This window comes from Giraffa tippelskirchi, chromosome 12 (genome assembly GCF_054371585.1).
Source record: "Giraffa tippelskirchi isolate mGirTip1 chromosome 12, T2T-mGirTip1v1.2.pri, whole genome shotgun sequence".
Classification (NCBI taxonomy): Eukaryota; Metazoa; Chordata; class Mammalia; order Artiodactyla; family Giraffidae; genus Giraffa; species Giraffa tippelskirchi.
This window is the reverse complement of record NC_137286.1, coordinates 95775747-95797085: the sequence shown is the minus strand read 5'-3', so window position 1 is coordinate 95797085 and position 21339 is coordinate 95775747. Positions and strand designations below refer to the sequence as shown.

General features: G+C 40.1%; 3 protein-coding genes across 57 annotated transcripts in view; 1 reads left to right on the top strand and 2 right to left on the bottom strand.

The window, feature by feature from the left end:
• ALG5 (ALG5 dolichyl-phosphate beta-glucosyltransferase) overlaps positions 1–13423 on the bottom strand; it is a 73069-nt gene extending 59646 nt beyond the window's left edge. For 2 of the 5 annotated variants that reach the window (XR_014071751.1, XM_081551802.1), the window contains exons 1-6: positions 12251–12354; positions 8419–8590; positions 7973–8019; positions 7570–7638; positions 6937–7029; positions 5266–5379 (exon numbers count right to left, since the gene is read on the bottom strand). Coding sequence is in view for 4 of the 5 variants with exons in the window: in XM_081551802.1 (XP_081407928.1) it covers positions 5266–5379; positions 6937–7029; positions 7570–7638; positions 7973–8019; positions 8419–8590; positions 12251–12316 (561 nt within the window). In the remaining variant the exon portion in view is untranslated. Of the gene's footprint in view, positions 1–5265; positions 5380–6936; positions 7030–7569; positions 7639–7972; positions 8020–8418; positions 8591–12250; positions 12355–13078 lie in introns of those variants that run through there. The other 3 variants (XM_081551804.1, XM_081551806.1, XM_081551805.1) reach the window with 3 other exon arrangements.
• Positions 13424–13687: 264 nt separating this feature from the next.
• Positions 13688–20501, top strand: EXOSC8 (exosome component 8). Of its 2 annotated transcripts, none has more exons than XM_081551808.1 (11): positions 13688–13723; positions 14834–14870; positions 15098–15161; positions 16152–16225; positions 17143–17188; positions 17901–18006; positions 18093–18138; positions 18902–18998; positions 19593–19713; positions 19924–20030; positions 20288–20501. In XM_081551808.1, the coding sequence occupies exons 1-11, from the start codon at positions 13707–13709 to the stop codon at positions 20401–20403; spliced, it is 831 nt and encodes a 276-aa protein (XP_081407934.1). In that variant the 5' UTR covers positions 13688–13706; the 3' UTR covers positions 20404–20501. The 2 variants fall into 2 exon arrangements, with proteins under 2 accessions (XP_081407934.1, XP_081407933.1); XM_081551807.1 differs by having other exon boundaries at positions 17883–18006.
• SUPT20H (SPT20 homolog, SAGA complex component) overlaps positions 20413–21339 on the bottom strand; it is a 34189-nt gene continuing 33262 nt past the window's right edge. For 36 of the 50 annotated variants that reach the window (XR_014071747.1, XR_014071742.1, XR_014071748.1 and 33 more), the window contains one exon: positions 20413–20926. Coding sequence is in view for 34 of the 50 variants with exons in the window: in XM_081551753.1 (XP_081407879.1) it covers positions 20789–20926 (138 nt within the window). In the remaining 16 variants the exon portion in view is untranslated. The remainder of the gene's footprint in view (positions 20927–21339) is intronic. The other 14 variants (XR_014071745.1, XM_081551767.1, XM_081551771.1 and 11 more) reach the window with 2 other exon arrangements.

Below are 21339 nucleotides of genomic sequence, written 5' to 3'. Positions count from 1 at the left end.
ATTTTTCTAACTGAAAATACTTTTTCAATATAATTATAAGAAAAATTAGTAGTATTAGAAAGAAAAGGGTTATCTGTAGATAGCGTGATTTTATATGTAATCACTGCATTATGGAAAACCCAAGAATATCAACTGAAAACTGATTACAAATAAGAGAATGTATATAAGAGAATGTAAAAGATGAGTGGACACAAAATGAATATATATATAATATTTTACTCTTATATGTAGATACAATGATAAGAAGATATAATGGAAGCAAAGACAATATTAATAACATGAATAAAAAGGAAAAAATTTATAATCTTTACAAAAAATGTAGCAAGATCTAAATAAAGGAAATATACAAATGCAACCAAAGGAAAGAAAAATATCCAATCACAGAGGGCAGACCATGACCACAGATGAGAGGATGTGATTACAGCATTAAAAAGGTAACTCCCTAAGCTAACCTTTAAATTTAAAGCCATACCAATAGAAACATAAAAATATTTTTTCACTGATTTAGATAAGCTAATTTGGAAGTTAATATTGAAAAACAAAGAACCAAGAAGAGCCAAGAATATTCTAAGAGTGAGGAAGGACTAGTGCCAGAGGATTTAAAGTTACATTATAAAGCTGAAAATAATTAAACTAAAGTTGTTGTTGTTTAGTTGCTAAGTGTGTCTGACTCTTTCACAACCCCATGGACTGTAGCCCCCCAGGTCCCTCTGCCCATGGGATTTCCCAGGCAAGAATACTGGAGTGTGTTGCCATTTCCTTCTTCAGGGGGTCTTCCCAACCCAGGGACTGAACCCAGGTCTTCTGCACTGCAGGGGGGTTCTTTACCACTGAGCCACCAGGGAAGCTGGAAAAACTAAGGTGCTGTGCTGAGCTCAGTTGCTTAGTCGTGTCTGACTCTGTGACCCCATGACCGTAACCTGCCAGGCTCTTCTGTCCATGGAATTCTCCAGGCAAGAATACTAGAGTGGGCTGCCATACCCTCCTCCAGGGGACCTTTCCAACCCAGGGGTAGAACCCAGGTCTCCTGAATTGCAGGCAGACTCTTTACCGTCTGAGCCACCAGGAAGCCCAAGAATACTGGAGTGGGTAGTGTTTCCCTTCTCCAAGGGAACACCTTGACCCAGGAATCAAACCAGGGTCTCCTGCATTGCAGGCAGATTCTTTACCATCTGAGATACCAGGGAAGCCCGAAAAACTAAGCTGTATATGTTAGTTACTCAGTCGTGTCCGACTCTTTGTGACTCCAGGCACTGCAGCCCACCAGGCTCTTCTGTCCATGGAATTTCTCAGGCAAGAATACTGGAGTGGGTTGCCATTTCCTTCTCCAAATGATCCCAAGGAAGGCACAAATACACAAACCCCAGAAGAATTTATCAACTTGACAAGAAAATTTTAAAGATTATTGTGTGGCAAAACAAGAAAAATCCAACTGCATTACACATTAAAAGACAAATAAATTGGGGCAAAATACAGAAATAATTTATATTACAGACAAAAGGCTAATTTCCAAAATATATAAAGTGCTCCTACAAATTATTAAGAAAAGTACTCAACAACTGATTTGGAAAGAGATGAAGCTGTATATTGTCACCCTGCTTGTTTAACTTATATGCAGAGTACATCCTGAGAAATACTGGGCTGGATGGAGCAAAGCTGGAATCGAGATTGCAGGAAGAAATATCAATAACCTCAGATATGCAGATGACACCACCCTTATGGCAGAAAGTGAAGAAGAACTAAAGAGCCTCTTGAAGAAAGTGAAAGTGGAGAGTGAAAAAGTTGGCTTAAAGCTCAACATTCAGAAAACTAAGATCATGGCATCTGGTCCCATCACTTCATGGCAGATAGATGGGGAAACAGTGGAAACAGTGGCTGACTTTATTTTTCTGGGCTCCAAAATCACTGCAGATGGTGACTGCAGCCATGAAATTAAAAGACGCTTACTCCTTGGAAGGAAAGTTATGACCAACCTAGATAGCATATTAAAAAGCAGAGACATTACTTTGCCAACAAAGGTCTGTCTAGTCAAGGCTATGGTGTTTCCAGCGGTCATGTATGGATGTGAGAGTTGGACTATAAAGAAAGCTGAGCGCAGAAGAATTGATGCTTTTGAACTGTGGTGTTGGAGAAGACTCTTGAGAGTCCCTTGGCCTGCAAGGAGATCCAACCAGTCCATCCTAAAGCTGAAACTCCAATACTTTGGCCACCTGATGCAAAGAGCTGACTCATTTGAAAAGACCCTGATGCTGGGAAAGATTGAGGGCAGGGGGAGAGGGGGACGACAGAGGATGAGATGGTTGGATGGCATCACCGACTCGATGGACATGGGTTTGGGTGGACTCGGAGTTGGTGATGGACAGGGAGGCCTGGCATGCTGCGGTTCATGGGGTCACAAAGAGTCGGACACGACTGAGTGACTGAACTGAACTGAAGGTTATAAACACAAGTTCACAAAAACAGGAAGTGGAAATACCTTTTAAATCACTGAAGAGATTCCTACCTCAATCATACCAAGAGCAATGTAAATAAAATCTATCAATTTTTTACCATATTGTGCACACACATTCTACATAGACAACAATTTGAAATCTGTTATCCCAATTACAAATATACACATAATTTGACCCAGCAATTTTACAACTAGGAATTCTTCCCATAATAAACTCGCATATGTGTAAAATGACATCTATGTAAGGTTGATCACTTCAGTATTGTTTGAAGAAGCAAACCCGTATGTCCATCCAAGGAAGGATTCTGATGTACACAGAAGGCTCAGTCTCCCAGATATGTTGTGAAATGCAAACAACAGGAACAACAGTGTGTATTTAAAAAATAAAGAATACAACATACATCTTCTAGGTGGATATGCAGAAATGGATAACACTAACTTCTGAGAGTAACTGGGTGACTGAGAAATGCAGAGCTAGGTTCACTGCATACCTTCTTATACTATTTGAACTTTGAACCATTGATCGGAATAAATAAAAAAAAAGTGTTCATTGTAAAGAAATCGGCAAGCATATAAATTTACATGTATACAGAAAAAAGTTATTATACAAACTCATGCATAATCTCGCTACTTGAAAGCAGCCACTGCTAACATTTTGTCTCATTTCCTTGTGTTTTTTTTCACTTTTGCTCTCCTTTCTCAAGTACTAATTACCACAGTCTAGGGGAAAAAAAACCCCAAAAAACTGGCGGAAGAAATCACTCCCTGCATGCTAGTCCCAGTTTATTCTATTTCAAATAGTTAAGCTACTAAACAAGTGATCATCATATACTTTGCTCAAAAAATTATTTTATAAAATCAAACATATTTTTATCGAGATAGGAAACTACAGGTTAGGAAACTGAAAAGCTGGGAGAAAAGCTTTACATTAAAAAAAAAAAAAGATAAAATACTTGGAACTGTAGATCCCTATTTCATTTGTTTGTCATATAAAGCTCTACTTGAATAATACACATTTAGTTCACAACCTTAAAAGAATAATCATCTTCAGAGAAGGGATTGCAGGAAACTTTTTAAAGTTCACCAGGTAAGAATAATTAGACTAGAATCTGTAACCTGGTTACTCCAACAGGATACACAAGAAAGTACAGCTGACCCTTGAACAACAGAGGGTTGACCTGGGCCTGTGGAGGGAGGTGGGGTGTCAGCACTCCTACACCCCTTTTGTTGTTCAAGGGTCAGCTGGTGCAGCAGATTTCATATTGTTGCAATTAAAAATAAAATCAGCCAAGAAAAAAGAGAACAGTGGAAGCCACTGAAGAACATGCTGGTGATCCTGTCAAACCAATGCTGTAAATGACATTTAAGTTAACTTCTGCCATCTAGTGAGTCAGTTGTATATTCATTAGAGAACTCGACTACTTTGAAATTCATGTTCCTGATTCATTATTTTCAGAGCTATTCTAGTCAGTTTTCATTAGGGGTTAAGGAGATATATGTCACGCATGCTTATTGGCTCTGTGGCTCAAATGGATTGAAAAGGGAGTACCAATTACATTAAAGACAGAACAAGAGCCTGTATCCTGAGAAACTGAAAGTGCTGATGTGTAATAAATTCAGAGCCACACTTTCACTTCTTAACAAAGCAAAAGAAATACAGAAACAGAGGTAACACCTGTGCCAGTATAAGGATGGGAGTCAAGGTTCAATGGCAGTATCTATGAGGTAACAGTGTCATGTCGTAACTGGATCCTCACCAACTTTGGTAGAAAATGACCAGGACGATAAGAAAAAGAAATCTGCTATTTAAAAACGGAAGTAACTATTGACAGGCCAAAGTCGAGAAGACACATGGAAAACAGATAAAGTTCTATGCAGCTTTGTTGGGTTACATGGGTTCCTTGCTGTTGTGAGATTTTTGTCATGGAACGGATCCACACCCAGCTTGAAGCCCTGAAAATGGGGAGCCCGAGCAACTTCTGCTAAATCCTGGGATACAGTGTGTCAGTGAATGCTGTCCATAGGCACTAACTCATCCTCAAAGTCTGAATCTTTCTAGATCGGGAGTATTTGGTAAAAAGCTCAGAATATAGTAAAGTTATCTTCTTTCTCTAAATGGCTTTTAAAGGCTAGAAATGGATTTTCTTTCTTTCCTCAACCTTTACTTTTTTTTTTTCTTTTAAAACAAATGTTGATACTGCCTTTATTCATAATTGCCAAATGCTGGAAACCTGTCCAAATGTCCTCCAGCAGTTGAGTGGATAAAGAAGCTGTGGTACACCCACACGATGGAATACCACGGGGCAGTTAAAGGGCACAAATCACTGACCCACACGGCAGCTGGCACGATCTCAGACGCATCATGCCGAGTGGCAGTCAGCCTCCACTGTCTGAAGCTGTGGCGCAAACAGACATGCGATCTTTTTTGAGTGGTTGTTGCTTGTGTTTTGTTTTTGTTTCATAAAAACAAGACTCTGTGGTCCAGTCTCATTTCACATCTCCACCTAGAAGTGTCAGTCTGTGCTTTTACATAAAAGATTTAGCTGAATATGCATGATAAATATTAAAACTCCGGTGGGAGGAAAGCAATTTAAAATTGAGAGGGACAGAATATTAAATAAGTAATTGTGAAGTGAATCTCAGAAAATCAGTGAATGTTAGTAATTAATTCTTTTGTGGGACTGCATATAGGAATTTCACACCAAAAAAAAAAAAATTCCCCATCTGTTTAACTTAAAAACACCATTTTGATTTTACTTTAGGCCCCCTCTGTTCTTTATGGAATATCATTTAAACTATACTCTTATACTCACTGGCCAAGGCTGTAGATCATTCAGTCCTTTTTCTAATTTCTCAATATCTGGAAACTTTGTGGCTCCGTCAGCATCTGCCATAAGGATCTTTTTTCCTCGAGAACTGAATACACCCTGTATGGCAAAATTTCAATTAAAAGAAAGTTGTTTAAAATCAAAGTTAAATTTAGTGACATAGCAATTTGTTCTGTTTTACTTAAAATATCCAAGAAAGAAGTATTAGGTATGACATGGCAGAAGGAGGCCAAAGTTCCCTGAAAACAATTGATAAGATCATTCCAGAAGTATCCAGTGTCTACTTCATGATTTTAAAAACTTTGTGAGGTCATACTACTAATACCATGGAAAATATCGAGATGAGAAGATTGATCTGGATAAAGATATGCTGCACAGTAAGAATAAAAATGTAAAATATCTATTATAAATATTATAGCTGTATTATGTAAGTACAATGGTACTTAACAGAGACCAGGGGCTCCTTAGAGCAGTACATGGAGAACATATTTATGGAGAGATTGAACAAATATAATACAGACAGCTTTGCTGTGAAATGCATCATAACATGACAGAGCTTTGGTACTTTTTACGATGGGATCTAAAATATTTAAAATTAATTGCTGAATAAAGAAATGCAGAATGCCACTAAAATTTAGGGAGTGTTGATATATTCAAATATTACTTTAGGCATCTGACAGTTAGCAAACTTATGCCACTAAATTTTGAATTGATCTATCTTTGGGCAGAATATGGCCCTACCAGTGCATACTTCACACAGAAACTATGCATCAACTCTTAATTTCTTGATGCATTTGAGTGAATACATTGTTTCTTAAGTGTAAATATACTGTCATTTAACAGTGTGACTATAGACAATATACACATATACAAATCTAGGGGGCTTCCTTGGTAGCTCAGCTGGTGAAGAACCACCTGTAATGCAGGAGATCCTGGTTTGATCCCTGGGTTGGGACGATCCCCTGGAGGAGGGCATGGCAACCCACTCCAGTATTCTTGCCTGAAGAATTCCACGGATAGAGGAGGCTGGTGGGCTACAATCCATGGGATCGCAGAGTTGGGACACGGCTGAGTGACTAAGCACTGCACAGCACATACAAATCTAGACAGAAATTTGCTCATCTATTCTACAAGATTAAGCCACTTATTAGTAAATGTGATGTCTTTTTATCATACTCGTTAGAATGGGGTGAAAAAGCAGAAATAAAAAGTTGTATTTAACATCTGAACATCATATATTAAGTTTTCGAAAAGACAAACATTACAAGGTACAAAATCTGTAGCTATAAGTTTGAGATTAAAAATAATAATAATAAAGGAGTAACTCAGTGATACACGATAAGTGGGTTTCTTGAATGTGGGCGACCCTCCCGATTCTACCACTGAGGGCCTCCACCTCACTGCTAGATCAAGATGAATACTTCTTCCTGAATCACCCAGCACATCATAGCTATGACATGATATTTTCCTTTTATTATGATCACATTATATATACATATACGTAAGAAGTTATTATTAAAAGCAATTTACCAGCCTTATTTGAAAGGCTGGTATTTAACCACCAAGTTGCAGAATATACATGTGCCCTAATCGACAAAAGAGGCTATTCAAAATACCTTCATATTTCAGATAAAAATGTTGAAATTAGGTTATTACCATCCTAATCGCTCCGCCCTTTCCACGGTTCTTCACTAGCGTTATCACTCGTACTTTGTCACTTCCGTATTTCTGGCAGTATTTAAAAGCTACCTGTCAAATTACATAAAAGTCAGAATTAAAACGAATTTGAATTCCAAGACAGTAACAGAAACTAGGTTTCTGATTTTGGCCTAAACACTTGCTATTCTAGTTGCTGTCTCTTTGTGACCAGGGGACACCCACGGCAGGTTCTGGCGACCTAGAGAAGCTGCTGAATTCCTGGGGCCGAGATCCGAGCCTGACTGCTGAAGTCACAGTTCACTTTCCTGCAGGGGAGACATCAGAACAGGCAGTGGCTGTCTCTTTTTTCTTGACTCCTCTGCCTAAGCTACAGAGCTTCTAGAGAAAATAAAAATAAAAGCCACGTGCTCCTTGACTGTTACACATTTGTGACTGGGCTCCCGGGATTGCTAAACGACCTGTTTACTTGTCAGCAGCCAACCTTACTCCCCAGAGAAGCTGTCTGTATCCTACACCATTTCCCCTAAATCTTCTCCTCAAATTCCTCACTCTCAGCAGAGAATCCCACCAGACTCGTCCTCCTCTGAGTCTTCAATCTCTTCCTCTCTGCTGGCTCCTCAGCGGGCTTACCTTTGAAGTCTGGTCTTTGCTGCCATCATCAACTACTATCACCTCATAAGTGAAGGTGGGATCTTGTTTCTGCAAAAAGCAAAAATAAAACACCACCATTCGGCATGGCTGCCATCAAGAACTCTACTCAAGTTGTAAGGAAGCTAAAAAAACAACTAGTGTTTTTTTACTGTTTATGTGTATAAATATGAATATAAATTTAAGTGTACAAAGCACACTTACAGAATGTAACTGTACAAAGTGTACAATGTGTAAAAAGGCCAAGGCAACAGGCTGAGCACAGAGGCCAGGGCTACGACGGCCCGAGAATGGCCGGCACTGCCTCTCACCACAGATGTGGCCTGGGGTCCACAGCTTGGTGACCCGTCCTAGTTTTAATTAGACGTCAGAGAAAACATGATACCTGTCTGTCCTCCAGATAACCCAGAGCTTCATCCATCATTACAGGCACTTAAAGAAAAAATAAAAATAATAAATAAATAAATAAATATATATATATACACACATATATAAATTGCTTTTGAAAATCACTTGGTCCCAGCACACAGTCTGTGTATCAAAGAAGCCTGACTAACTAAGCCCTCCCAGGCTGTCCCCCCAGAGCTATTTCCATCTGGAATGTCTGTCTTCTGCTCCCCTCTCGCTCATCACTTCTCTTCAACACTTCAGCCTCAGACTGGATGCTCCTTTCTCGTCTAATCCACACTCATCCTCTCTCATCTAATCCACAACCACCAACCGTGCACACTGTCTACAGCCCACAAGTATCAAGGCTCCGGCCAAGCCCAGACTTTCAGGTTCCTTTTCTTCCCAAACTACCCCTTACCAGAAGAATTAAGGAGGGCTTACACCGTTTTTCTTCATTGTATGAAGGCACGACCACAGAAAGCTGTTTGGTAGGTGAGTCCTGAATGCTGGGTAAGGCTTCCCTCTGGCCCCTAGCATTTAAGAAGAACTTCTCTTCTTCATGTCGATGAAGGTGTGGCATCTCTGTAGCAGTTATAAATGCAACAAAGGAAATCTAAAAGCAGATACGTTAATAAGAGATTTTATTGTGGTGACCTTTTAAAACATGTGTTATGTTAGAATAGGGGCTTCCCTGGTGGCTCGGATGGTAAAGAATCTGCCTGCAATGCAGGAGACCTGGGTTTGATCCCTGCGTCAGGAAGATCCCCTGGAGGAGGGAATGGCCACCCACTTCAGTATTCTTGCCTGGAGAATCCCACGGACAGAGGAGCCTAGTGGGCTACAGTCCATGGGGTCGAAAAGAGTCAGACACGACTGAGCAACTAACACTTACATTGAATACATCATTTACGTGATGTTTCCCCCATGAGGTGCAATATTTACTGTTTTTAGTCCATTAACAACGGTCTGGAGGTGACTTCAAAACTCAAACCAGTCACCTCTTCTTGTAAACTGATTATTATTGTCCTTTTTTTCCTTATAAGGTACTAATGCCCCAGGAGGCTCTCTGTGTCCTGTCATGCCCCAGGCTTCTGTCATCTCAGATCTAAGATGGAACAGTCACCACGGAAGTGCCACCTACCCCGAGATACCCTGAACCCCTAGTCCCTTGCCCCACTCCCCCAGAGCCTATGTGGCAAAGGACACATTGCAGGGAGAGCCTGTGGGCAAGGGCAGACCTCTCACTCAGGACCAGGCCGATCCAGGGTTGCAAGGAAACAGTTTGCCGGCACCAGAATAAGGACAAAAAAGCTGAAGAATATATACTCATCCCAGATTTCAGTTTAGAACACAGAATTTTTTGGAGTCAAGTATCAAATTTGGAGCCTGTAGGCACTATGAACTGCTAACATTACACAACCCTCTTCTAGATTCACTAGGGAGCTGGCTTTGGAAATAATCATTCTTTGTAGCACTGTTTCTACTGATACACTTTCTGCTTTCAAAACAATCAACCTACCAACTTTTGGAGTGCAATTCATTTGTAATTCAATGACCATTTATAACATCCCACTGGAAACATACTGAAATTGAATGTGCTTCTGATTAGCATGAGTATGAAGGCAGTGTGCCGCCTAGTGGTTAAAGAGTTCCTGCTCTGTACTCCAAGCGTCCAGGTTGTGGTTACTAAATTCAATTTCCTACTGAAAGTAACAGTGCTCTTAAGAGGAATGGCTGATTCAAGTGAGTAGCTGTCAGGCTAGGAAGCCACAAACATCATGACAAAGTTGCCAACTTGACAGGCTCCAACTTGACAGGGAAGAATTGAAGCATCAAAAAGAATAACTACTGCAGAGTATCAAAACACAGGAAAAACTTTATATCATGGGTTCCTCATGATACTGCAAATAAAAAATTAATTAATCACCTTTGTAAGAAGCCAGGGAACCATCTCATTATTTTGAAAACTTGCCTTTTATCTTTACCTTTTAAAATATGAAAGGTATTTCAGGGTAACTGAATAGCTGAGGATGAATTCTTTTCATTATAAAATTCTAGGTAACACATGAAGGAACGATACAATTAGGATATTCCACTCTGCAACCCCCAGTGAAACAGTGGATTTAGGCAGTGATCATCAATGGCTGCTAAAACCATTAGGTTAATGACAAACTTTACGATTGGTGGGTCAAGCTAGTAACTCCTGAAGCTGTGAATCCCACTAGACACCAAAGAAAATCAGATATCACATGCTTCCTGATACGACACAAAAGGAAAAATCAGCACCATTCACACACTTCTCTTGATTAAAACTCAAATATGCATTTCGTCAAATCGCAGATGAAAGACAAGGAAAAAAAAAAAGAAGAGAAATTGTTTAAGAGACTTGAGACAGACCAATCTAGTGCTAAGTGTGCGCGGATACTGAGTGAAACAAACCAGTTATACTGATAAAAACATGAGGCATTTGAATCAACTGTGTATTTTAAATCACTTAACAATGTCAAACTTAAAACTGCCATAACCTTATTGTGATTATGTTTTTAGAAGGGGGTCCTAACTTCAGAGGAAAATGCTTAACTGCTGCTGCTACTGCTGCTAAGTCGCTTCAGTTGTGTCCAACTCTGTGCGACCCCATAGATGGCAGCCCACCAGACTCCCCCGTCCCTGGGATTCTCCAGGCAAGAACACTGGAGTGGGTTGCCATTTCCTTCTCCAGTGCACAAATGGGAAAAGTGAAAGTGAAGTCGCTCAGTCGTGTCTGACTCTTAGCGACCACATGGACTGCAGCCTACCGGGCTCCTCCTTCCATGGGATTTTCCAGGCAAGAGTACTGGAGTGGAGTGCCATTGTCTTCTCCGAAATGCTTACCACTTACAGATAAAATGTTATGTCTTGAATTTGCTTCAAAATTAATTCAGAAAGGAAGTGGGTAAAGAGACAGTGGGGAGATATATATGAAACAAGACTGATGTACTCTGTAATGATTTCCTGCTCTGGCATCTGAAAAAACGAAGTTCCACTAGTTGGGTGACATTTGCCTCCATGAGTCCATCTTTCCAACATCAGCTTCCTCACCAGTCAAGGGAAACTAATGATAACATTTTTGTCCGTTGTTGTTTTAAAGATCAAAAGAGACAGTCCCGGTTGAAAGCTGAATACAATATCCAACATATTGGAAGTATTCAATAAATGGAAGCTCTTATAACCACTTTGAGCTACTAGGATCAAATGCTTCTAGTACAACCTCATAAGGTACACATTTAACAGAGTCAACACAAGACAGATTCAGCCTAGGATTCTGTCAAACTCTGCCCCACCAAAAACCTGAAAAAAGCAAACGAATCTCCATATACTACTAAGGGAAAAACAGACCTCTTCTCTCACGCAGACACAAACACTAAACATGACAGGATACATTGCTCGGTCTCTATCTAAACTACCTCTAAGCTGTGAATTCTGAGAAGTTGGCCCAGTGGCTTTCCTGGTAATGCTACCTAAGCCGCTAACCTCAACGTCAAGGAAAATCTCTCCCTTCACTAACTAGATGGCGGGCCCATCCCAAATTGTATGGGACAAAGTTCACTTGGCAAATTTTCTACTACTTACGGATCAAGAAATGTTACAATGTTTCTGTGTTTCCATAGTAGTGGCAAAGAAACTCTGGGTTTGAATACCACTGTACTGTTTCATGCAGATGCAATAAACTTAGGGTGCTGAATTCTGGGACATAACGACCCTCAACCATACGGTAACACCAGGCCTTGACCACCTTGGTCTTCCTGAGCCGCTGATTTATCTACTCTGCTAACAGCTGGCTTTGGTCAGTGCTGTCACCATCTTCCATTTGCTTAACTATACCAGGAAACAGAGTGTCCAGGAAGCAAACACTTTCGGGGGGGGGGCCCTCAACACCTCCCTGGGTAGGGCCAGAACTGCAGCGACTGCAGACCCGGGAGGGAATCTTGGAGAGGTCAGGGCTGAGAGGGCGGATGGGCAGAAGGTCCGGCAATCAGGGGGATAAGAGAAGACGGGGTGGACATGTCCCAGTGAACGCAAGCGCTAGGTTCTGGGCACGCAGGGAGAGGGAGCTCCAAAATAAAAATAAAGAACGTAAGGAAAGGGGTGTGAAATTCTGGGGTCTAGGCTTGGGGAAGCGTGGTGCAAGGACACGTCAAAGAGCGGACAGCACGGAGGAGAGGATGCCTGGGGGCCGCGCCTCCAGGAGAGCAGTGAGCCCAGGCCCTTGTCGGTCCCCAACCCCTCTCCTCACCAGAATCAGGGCCGCGGCGGCCAGCGCCGCGCCGAGCACCGCCAGCTGCAGCAAGAGCGGAGCCATCCTCCATGCCGGGCCGCCAGCCGCCCTATCCCGCGCCTACACACACGCGGAAGTGCGGCCGCGCAGCCCCGCCTCCTGCCCGCAGAGAGGCCGTGCCAGCCGGGCGCCCGCCGCCCACAACGCCGCCTCGCGGCCAGACCCGGTCACGCCCGGGGTCCCACGCTGCCCACAGCGCCACCGCGTGGCGAGACGAAGACTATGTTGTGTGCAAGCGGCTCTGTTCAAACGTAGGAGGGTTGTCAGAATCAGCAAGAATAAATGGATGTCCAATTAAACTGACTTGCAGATAGCAACGGATCGGTTTTTAACAGCATTATTAAAATATAACACACACTCATAAGGTTCACCCAGTTAAGAGCTTTTTGTTATATTAATTTTGAAAAACTGATAAAACAAAATTTCCCATTTTAACCAGTTTATGTGTCTACTACAGTGACATTGATTGCATTCACAGCTTCCTGCAACCATCACTACTGTCTATTTCTAAAACTTTCCCAGTTCTCCCCCAGCTTCTGGTAACAACTAATAACACGAACTATTTTGCGTGTACTTTGGTCATCTGACATTCAAATTGAATCGGATGCCCTGCGTTTTATGGGCAATCCTTTCTAGGAAGGAGGTGGAGGTTTTGAGCCACGACACAGTCTACAACGAAATTTGTTTCTTTGGAGCCCACTCTTGGCAGCTGCGTAATGTAACCTGATGAGGATAACGAGCGCATAGAATTTTTAAATTTTCGGTGCTCGAGCAGGAGGCTTTTACCTGGAAGAAGGCAAGCCCAGGGCTCAGCCTACGGAGGAGGGGAAAAGAACACTGAAACCCTGGAATAATGCTCCACGTTCAACACTTGATTCTTTGCTATAAGGTCGGTTTTCTCTGAAACTCTTGAATGGTGGGCCTCCCTCGTGGTTCAGCGATAAAGAATCCGCCTTCAGTGCAGAAGACACAGGAGACATGGGTTCCACTCCTGGTTTGGGAAGATCCTCCCACTCCAGTATTCTTGTCTGTCTGGAGAATTCCAGGGACAGAAGAGGCTGGTGTGTTACAGTCCCTTGGGTGGCGAAAAGTCTGATTCTACTGAAGAGACTAAGCACGCACGCTTGAACTGTTTGTAAACAAGCATGCGTAACTTTCGTAGTAGACGATTCGCCAAAAAGAGTCAAGGTCAATGAAACCAAAAGGGGCGTCTGGCTAGGGGTGGTCGAAGCGAAGCCATGCGGAAAACCCCCTTACTTCTTCTAGCTCTACTCTGGCCCACACAACCCTGCCTCCTAGATATCAGGTAGCAGAATCAACGTTGAAAGTGCTGAAGCGAAACAGCAGCGCGAGCCGAAGGGGCGGTGATAAGCAGGCGCAGGCGCGGGCGCAGGCGCAGATCCGCGTGCGGAAGATGGCGGCTGGGTTCAAGTGAGTGCGGTAGGCTGACGGGCGCGAGTTTGTAGCCTAGCGGTCGGCGGCTACCTCTACCCTTGGGATTTTCTCAACCGGAGGCCACCCCACCTTGTTCCCATTTGTTTCCACCTCAGAAGCAGACGTTGGGCGGGAGAACGGAAGGTGGTCGTAGTGAAAGGAAAGGGCGCATCTGCCCAGTGAGGCGAGCGATAGGAGGGACTGTGTTGAGCCGGTACCCACCGGGAGCGCTGAGACTTGGTGTGTAGTGGACTTTGCTGCCCGGGAGAGACACTTGTAACCTTGTAAAAAGCATTGCGTCAAAACCTCAGGGCGCCCTGCTTTCCCTGCCCCGTAGTTTATGTGTAAAAGCTTTCTGCCTCGTTAGAAAGGTTTTCCTTAAGCGTTTTTGGTGCAACTCTCTGGGGAAGGCTATAGCTTTTCGTTCTGAGTCCAGTTTTAAATGGATGAAATAATAGGATTCCAAAGGAAACTAATTATATTGGAACGATTATGTATTTGTATAAACTCCGGGTTTTTGACACAGTGAAATATCTGTTTTGAAATTAACTTTCTTAGATAAGGCCTAGTGGGAAGTCTAAAGTAACTCCTGAAATATCGAAGTAACGATATGTCTTACACTTACCTTAGGCAACTATAAAGTAAAAACGAAAACATTTAATCCGTGGTTGTTAAAGTCGCAGGTACGGCTAATATTATAGTGGTTTATTGTTTATGCTCGTAATCGAAGAATATGCTAAATTTAAGTCACGGGGTAGTGAAAATAAATACGTAATTTTTTTTTTTTCATACTAACGAAGTATTCCTGCTTCAAAGTGTGAGTGATGCACACTGGATTAATTCTCTCAAGAGGCCTAGGGTTTTGGTCTCCATCCTTATACTTGTCTAAAGCAGAATTAAAGTCAAGTCTTTGAGTGTGATTGTTATTGCAAAGGTAGCTACTTTCTATATTTAGCAACATGTGGCAACATAAACTTTAGAATTCATAAAAGAAACTTAGTTACAAATTTTGGAGATTTCTGTTCCATCACCCCACTATTAAGATTGTTGCGTTTCTGGATTTATATTGATTTATAATTTACCTCCTATTTTTCACATGTCTTTCAGAACTGTGGAACCTCTGGAGTATTACAGGAGATTTCTGGTAAGTAAAGGTGATTATGTGATGCCTTTTGATAATGGTATCATATGCTTTTTTCATAAATACAAGTATTAATCACATTATTCACTTAATGTGCCAATTATACTTCAGTTTTTAAAAGACAGTTTTAAAGTAATGCAGATTATTTGAATTAATGAGGTTCAGTGTGTTTTCCCCGGTCTGTATAAGATATACATGTAGCTGTAATCTACTTTCATATATTTACTTAGAAAGAGAATTGCCGTCCTGATGGAAGAGAACTTGGTGAATTCAGAGCCACAACTGTCAACGTAGGTGAGGGTACTTTGAGTTCTAAAAGAGAATGTTGAAGCTGCTTCAGTTATGAAAATAGAATTTTTTTTTTTTAATAGCAAGTTTTTATTTGTAGAATTTTTTGTTTTTTTAACTCATTCTCCTCTCAGTAGTAGGCTTCCCAGATGTCTCAGCGTATAAAGAATCTACCTGCAACACAGGAGACAGGTTCAATCCTTGGGTGGGGAAGATCCCCCAGAGAAGGAAATGGCAACCCACTCCAGTATTCTTGCCTGAAAAATCCCATAGACAGAGGAACCTGGCAGGCTACAGTCCATGGGGTCACAAAAGAGTTGCACACAACTAAGCAACTAAGCACATTCTTTCAGCTTTTATGTTCATATTAAATTTTAAAGAAACCCTGAAGTGTTTTCCCCCCCTTCTTCTTTCAAAACTTGTAAGATTTGGTTTCCTTCTAAATCTTCTGTAGCAAACATGGAATTTTCCAATTTTACCGATGTGACATTCCCAAGTTTAAGCCTCTGAGCCATTTAAACAGTAAATCAGACAAATTCTACCATGTCTAAGGGATTACAGTGATTTTTCTGTCAAGAGATTTTAATTTTTATAACAGCCCTGTGATTGAACGACAAATGATTCACTCAAAATCAAGAAAATGAATTCCTAAAACAATTCGGTTGATCCTTGAACAATGAGAGGGTTAGGAGCACCGACCTTCACAGAGTTGAAAATCTGAGTATAATCTTACAGTTATGGATTGGCACTCCATATCCAAGGTTCAGCATCCTTAGATTGAACCGACTATGGATCATGTAGTACTGTAGAAGTATTTATTGAAAATAATCTGTATAAGTGGACCGGTATAGTTCAAGCCCATGTTGTTCAAAGGTCAACTGTAATTTTACAAAGACTCAAGCAAGGAGTAAATTTTCATAGACAACTTAGATATTTAGAGATAAAAATCATATGTAAACGAAGAAAACTTTTTCATTTTTTAAAAATACTTTTCAGGTTCGATTGGTACCGCAGATGGTTCTTCTTTAGTGAAGCTGGGAAATACTACAGTGATTTGTGGAATTAAAGCGGTAGGTTTAATATACTTATTACCAAGATTTGAGTTACTAAGTTAGCTTCATATACTTATTAGATTATAATATACATCTATAGTTCTACTGTTGATTGGGCAGTCAGGTGTTTTAGTATTTGTTTTCATTTCCCCAGTTTTCACCTTTGAGTTTTAGGTAATACAACCCAAGTTTAATGACTCTTAATAATTTGTGAACATTTGCAAATTTGTTGAAATGAAACAATTTTTTAAAAAAATCCTCACTGCCTTTAGTTATTAAAGAATTTGGTTGTAATTTCAGAAATTTTAAGAGGTTTTTGGTGACATATTTTTATCCAGTGATGTCATTTAATCTGTGCAAATGTGTAGAAAACGGCTCAAAAGCTTGAGGAAGTAATAGCTCCCATTTGCTGAGCACTTGCTGTTTCTAGCACCTTATGTTGGGTGCTTTCAGAATTGCCCAGTTTAATGATTCTCTGAAGAGTCACTGTAAATTTTTCTCTCCAAATACTTCAGTATAATCTGACTCCAAAGTCTCTGCTTTGACTACACTGAACTCTGAGTTACTCAGTCTAAGTTGAGATTCTTCCTCAGTAAAGGTGGGGTGACATTTCACAAGACTTGCCAGGTTAGGGGCTTAACATTGTTTCATTTGAGGTTGGGGTTTAAATTCAGATTCTTGGCTACCAAGTACAGAGAAGGGAGGTGGGGCCGAGTAGCACTGGTCAGCTCTGCCACACCGCCTTCTCGCCTTGCAGAGCTCGTGCAAGTGGTGCTGATGTCCCCAGAGCCCCTGACCCACCGTCCCAGGCACAGAGGATGCTCCTGATGTTGCTGACTAGCTAAGATGGTCTTTGGTAGAGCCTTCCTTGACTGATTGCTGTCATCACAATTTTCTAGTAGCTTCTTTCATAGGAAACGTTTGTATACTTCTAGGAATTTGGAGCACCACCAACAGATGCCCCTGATAAAGGATATGTTGGTAAGTTAAACGGTTTTGTAATTTTAATAAATAGTTTAATATTATTATAGTTAAATCTTAGTTGAGTGAATTGAAAATTATTCAGAAGCTTCAGACAGTTCTGAAAAGTTTAATGTATGTATGTTAGAAGATAGTGTAAATTAAGTTAAATAATCCTGTTAGATATTGAAATTGTTAAAAGGAAACAGTATATCAGCAAGGTACAGAATTTTGTAAATACCTTTGTCAAACTTGTTTGATCAGTTTTGTTAATACAGGTGTCATCAACCATCAACCTTTGACTCTTAGGCAAAGGCCTATAATTGCAAACTTTTCTATTTCCATAAACACTTCTTTATACTACTATGATTTTCTTTTTCTTAACTTGGACCATCTTTTCTTTATAGTAGGAACCAACATTTTAAAAATGCAGAACAACTGGTATGATTAGTGAGGCTATATACTGTTACAGATTGGGGTACTTTGAAAGAAACCTAAACACTTTTGTGAATGATTTACAATTGAACGAAGTTTTAAATAGATGCTTGGGGTGCTGTGTGGTGGTGTATTATTTTTGTGCAGAGAAAGTCAGAAAATATAAATTTTAACTAAGCCTAAGATTTTCACAAAAAATGGAAAAGAATGTAATTGATGTGTTATATGATGCTTTCCACTTGCCTTTAAAACTAAACCAGAGGTGAAATTTGGTTCACAGCTGCAGTGTTTCTTTCAGTTCCTAACGTGGATCTATCACCTCTGTGTTCCTGGAGATTTCGGTCTGGACCTCCTGGAGAAGAGGCCCAAGTGGCCAGCCAGTTCATTGCAGATGTCATTGAAAAGTAAGATTATCATGATAAAGTTTAACTGTCATTCATTTTAGAGTTTTTGAACTTTCGTTTACTGTGCTTTTTGTCTTTAAATCAAGTTCACAGATAATTCAGAAAGAAGACTTATGCATCTCTTCAGGAAAGGTAAGAGGGAGTCAAGAAGCTGTGAGTTTTTATTAATTGACGTATTTTTTGGGGTGGGGAAAATTAAAAAAACACAGTAGCCTTAAATACAGATATCTTGTTTCTAGATGGAATTAAAAAAAAAAATCACTCTTTGTAACTATCTAGATAAACTATAGTTCACAAAGAAACCCCAGTAAATTTTGATTACTTCATTGCCTGGCTAGAAACTATCTTTTAAGCTGATGTAACCTTTTTTCAGCAAATAATGCAGTCATTTTACAATTTCTTCCAGCAGATAGTTAATATCTGATCAGCTAAAATGTGTTTAAGGTGAATCCACATTATAAATTTCAAGTCTGTTTGAAACCTTTGAACTACATTGACAAGTACCTAGAGGCTTTTCCTGTTTGATTATATTGATTTATTAAGCAGTTTAAGACCTAAAAATTTCATGTATTAAGGTTTCTGTGGTTAAATGCATTTTGGGTCTCATTTGGGATTTTCAGAAGCCAGTCCCTCATCTGCTAACTTAGCAGGAAGAATGGAAATTCCTTCTACATCTGTAGCTCCCTTGAGGGGAAATGGGAGATGTTCACTTGTCAGCTTTTTGTAGTCAGAAGTCAGCCTTTACCAAACTTTCTCACTTTTTTTACTTTATAAAGGTGAAAGTTTTTGAGCCTCGAAAGTTGATTGTCTAACCAAGGATGTGGTTTGTGAGTAGAAACAAATACCACATTATACCCATCAGAAAGCTTTAATTTCTGTGTCAACTCTGTTTTAGCTTGCTTGGGTTTTGTACTGTGATCTCATTTGCCTCAACCATGATGGAAACATTTTGGATGCTTGTACCTTTGCTTTGTTAGCAGCTTTAAAAAATGGTAAGCAACTTTAATAAAAGGGAATATTCCTACTTATATGCCAGTGTCCTGTTTTGGTAAATTTTTCTAAAGGTGTTTTGAGGATTTACTTATCCACGTGTTTCTAAATTAAAGAAAAACAATGTTTGTATCCACCATATTTGCTTTAATTGTTCTGTGTTTTTAAGTAATACTTCTGCTACTGTATAGCATATGGAACTCTGCTCAAAGTTAATCTGGAAGGAAGCCTGGCTGGGAGGGGGATTTTGGGGAGAATGGGTACATGTATACGTATGGCCGAGTCCCTTCCCTGTTCCCCTGAAACTGGGCCAGTATTGTTAATTGGCTGTGTGTGTGTGTGAGCGCGAAGCCTCTTCAGTCGTGTCCAACTCTGTGCAACCCTTTGGACTGTAGTCCGCCAGGCTCCTCCAGGATTCTCCAGGCTAGAATACTGGAGAGGGTTGCCGTGCCCTCCTATACTCCAATACAAAATAAAGTTTAAAACAAAAATACTTCTGGACAAGTTTAAACAGAGGGAAAAGTGACTTAACCAAGCATAGAATGCCCTGTTTAACTGGAGTGAGAAACTGACTTTACATATTTGCCTTTTTGTAGTACAGTTGCCTGAAGTTACTATAAATGAAGAAACTGGTTTAGCAGAAGTTAATTTAAAGAAGAAAAGTTATTTGAATATTAGAACTCATCCAGTTGCAACTTCCTTTGCTGTGTTTGATGAGTAAGTTAATCAAAAGGTTGTGTACTTAACTGAAGGGCAAAGATTCTTACAAGTAGTAGAATTTTCAGCTTGCTACTAGTGTTTCTGGTTTCTACCGGTTCTGTCTAGCTCCCACCTAAGCTAAAATGCAGGTAGTGAGTTTAATTTACTTTTCTAAAATAGAATGTGTCTCATGGGTTGATGACGTATACCTTTTTATTTTTAAAACAGCACTCTGCTTATAGTTGATCCTACTGAAGAGGAGGAACATCTGGCAACTGGAACCTTAACAGTAGTGATGGACGAGGAAGGCAGGCTCTGCTGTCTCCACAAACCAGGCACGCGATTTCCCCCCAGCTCAGTGCTGAACGTGTACATGAAAGTGCACTGAGCTTCTTTACATCAGAGAGGGCCAAATGGAATGTGGGATGTTTTGTTATTTTATATATCAGTGGTTCTTAAACTTCAGGAGGTCTTGTTAACACATAACCTACAAATCTTGAGACCATATCACTGGCTTATATTATTCAAATTTTGTTCTATAACTTGACATGATGTAGGTCATGTAAAAGTAAGTGTTGGCACAATTTTTCAGGTGGAAGTGGACTGACTGGAGCTAAACTTCAAGACTGTATGAGCCGAGCAGTTACAAGACACAAAGAAGTAAAAAAACTGATGGATGAAGTATTTAAGAGTATGAAACCCAAATGAGCAACCAAATTTTCAAAACAGATTTGTAAAAACTGTAATTGTTACACTGTGCACAAACCTTTTATACTAAATAAATACCAAACTACATTCTTTTGAAAGATGTTTCTCGTATTTCTTAGTTCACTTCTATATTATGTACAGTGAAACCATTTTTAAAAAACAATGACTTAGGCAAACCAACTCTAATGGTTTGTTAAACCATTTCCCTGTTTTTATTTTAAAATTATTTGTTTTTATTTAAAAATCAAACTTCTGTATAAAGTTTGTATATCTAGCAATGTAAAATACTGACACATTTTAAAAAACAAAAAATGAAGTAGAAACTCCAAATCCTTTTGATTCAATGCTATTATGTTTTTAAAAAGAAAGAAAAACTATTCAAGACTCAGAATTTTGGAGTGGTTGGCGTGCCTCTCTTCATTTTACTTTTTGACTGGCTGCCTGTATGACGATGACGATGTAGCTGAGCTGTTTGTGCTGCTGCTGCTGCCATAGCCATTTGATGCTGCAAGAATCGTAACTGCTGCAAACAGAGGGAAAAAAATCTAATTAGGTTAAACGTAGGTAGGTATGGAAAGAGGATTTTCCTGAGGGATGAGAACAACAAAACTGAAAGGGAGAGAGCACCAAGATAACAAAAAGGGACTATACCACACTGAGACAATGCACAGTCAAACAGCACCAGTGGTACAGAAGCCTGCTGAGGGCTTTAAAGACGGGGCTTTTCAAACTTCAGAAGAAGCTCTGTTACTTTGCCTAGCTAGTCTATATTGCAGTAACTCAGCAACTTCAGTTACCATTGTGGTGTATGATACTTTATAGCAGTATAAAACCACCCTGCAAATTAAAGATAGTCAAGAATATTATTCTGACTTCCTAAAGGAATGGAATAACACTTTTCTAAACAGGACAATTTACAAATAGGAATACTGGTAT

Bases quoted from the DNA above. Each gene is read 5' to 3' on its own strand.
- EXOSC8 (XM_081551807.1), top strand. The intron at 15,162-16,151 runs GTGAGGGTACTT...AATACTTTTCAG, and splicing joins AGCCACAACTGTCAACGTAG to GTTCGATTGGTACCGCAGAT. The intron at 17,189-17,882 runs GTAAGTTAAACG...TTTGGTTCACAG, and splicing joins CCCTGATAAAGGATATGTTG to CTGCAGTGTTTCTTTCAGTT.